At 39.6% G+C, this 2,048-nt stretch overlaps 1 protein-coding gene across 1 annotated transcript in view; it reads left to right on the top strand.

Moving 5' to 3' along the window:
• The window catches only part of LOC104167604 (solute carrier family 35 member F4-like), a gene marked incomplete at both ends in the record, with an annotated part of 12,396 nt that extends 10,690 nt beyond the window's left edge, over positions 1–1,706 (top strand). The window contains one exon of the mRNA XM_009707910.1: positions 1,487–1,706. Coding sequence (XP_009706212.1) covers positions 1,487–1,706 — 220 coding nt within the window. The remainder of the gene's footprint in view (positions 1–1,486) is intronic.
• Positions 1,707–2,048: the final 342 nt, after the last annotated feature.

Raw genomic sequence — 2,048 nt, forward strand, 5'->3', positions numbered from 1 at the left:
TAGAATCACAGAATCATAGAATCATTTAGGTTAAGACATAGCTGATCTCATGTATTACATAGATGTTATTATTCTACTTTCCTCAAAATGACAGTGATGGTTTCCATTCTTAATAGTAAAAAACTGCAATATTTTTAACAGCAGAATTCCCTAGAATTACTAAAAATGGTTTAGGAGACCTGAAGACAATTCTGTTTTTAAAGGCAAAGCCAAATCAGAGTAATTATTACACCCCCCCACCCCCACCCTCCTCCCAAATAACAAGTGGTTTTGAATTCACATTGCAGTTCAATCTGTGAAGTTACTAATTAGTTCTACGTATTTAGTGTTTTAGCAGTCTTCCAAACACAGCCATATTTGGCTGTGAATACTGTGGGGCGCCGAGGCCTCGTGGCATTTAGATTAGTCCCTGAATGTTCCCTCCTAAGGATGTGTGGCAGGTTGGTGATACCTTGGTTCACTCCATAGGTGTTTGGGTTGTGGGACCTCGTGTTTTAAATAGATGTGTTGGAGAACCTGCCATGTTAAGAAATGAAGCATACTGGGAATATCCTGAGGAATGTATTTAACCAAGAATGCAGACAGTGGAGTTGCTAAAAAACATCCTTCCCAATTTGGGAAAGGTAGAGATGTTTCAGGAGGGGTGCGGTGATGTGACTTTAATCAAGGTGCACGCTTGACTACTCGATCTCCCCTTAGCCCACGCAGGTTGCCCTTTGCACTGGAGCGCTGTCCCTAAAAGCAGTGTCTTCTGAGCTGACCCTTCCCTTTGGTGAAATCCTAAGAAGCAAACAGCTCACTGAGTTGCGTGTGACACAGTATTTGGAAAGCTAGAGATTTTGTTTGCAATTTAATCCACAAGGAAATGTCTCTAAGCAAACACAACTTCACTGTATAATAAAATAAAACTGTTAAATACCCTTCCCTCCCCTTTCCTTCCTTTACTTACACTCTTGTTTGACTGGCTCAGTCCCACTGGCTGGTGGCTCACTTTCCCACCACGGTGATGTATCTGGCAGTATTTTTTAGTATCTTTAGGCAATTCTTAAAGCTTACTTGGCCATACGTGAGAATATATTTCAAGAAGAATAAAAACAGGTTTTGGAGCAAAGCAAGAAAAAATTGTCAAGCTACAGAGAAAAAATTGCGGTTATAATCCCTCTGTTCATGGCCTCGAAGGCAGAGCCTGAGAACTGTCAGTGCATTATAGATAACCCTCATTTCTGTGTGCGAGTCCCTGGGATTATTGTCGCGCAGAGTGTGATTATTCCAGGTAAGTTACTTCTTTTCTATTTGCGAAATTGCTGTTTTAAGAAGATTGTAGGTTATTTCTCTATGTGAATTAATGAATAGATTCTTATGGGTGTGCAGAGTAGTTAGGAAAAGCACTTAATTGAATACGATAAAAGTCTAATGAATGTTTGCTGTGCTGGAGTGAATGCTAAGGAAAATCCTGGCTGAGTTTTAAACTCTTTTCTTTTCATAGGGAATGCAGTCGGATTTTTGGTGAAGATGGTCTGACGCTGAAACTCTTTCTTAAAAGGACTGCTCCCTTTTCTATTCTGTGGACTTTGACTAACTACCTGTATTTACTGGCTTTAAAGAAGCTGGCAGCCACAGACGTCTCTGCCCTATTCTGTTGTAACAAAGCTTTCGTCTTCTTACTTTCTTGGATTGTGCTGAAAGACAGGTTCATGGGAGCAAGGGTAATGACATGCCTGTTTTTCAGCTCTCTCTTGTTTTCATAATTGCCCTTAAATCCATAAGCTATTGTGCTGCCATAGTACTGCCGCATTATGGTATATATATCATGAAATCATTTCTCATTTAATTTTATGATGCAAACCGAAGCGTGCAGATCACTTAGAGATCTCAGACTCCAGAGGTAATTTGATGTGGACATTTCAAGAAGCTACTACAGCTAAGTGTAATTTGATGGATTAGAATAGGAGGACTTCCAGTTTCATATAAACCTGTTCTGTCTTGGGTTACAATTCTGAAGGTACAGTCAATCAATTTTATTTTAAACTTAGTGATGAATGCTTAGA

This window comes from Cariama cristata, unplaced genomic scaffold (assembly GCF_000690535.1).
Source record: "Cariama cristata isolate BGI_N322 unplaced genomic scaffold, ASM69053v1 scaffold13819, whole genome shotgun sequence".
NCBI lineage: Eukaryota > Metazoa > Chordata > Aves > Cariamiformes > Cariamidae > Cariama > Cariama cristata.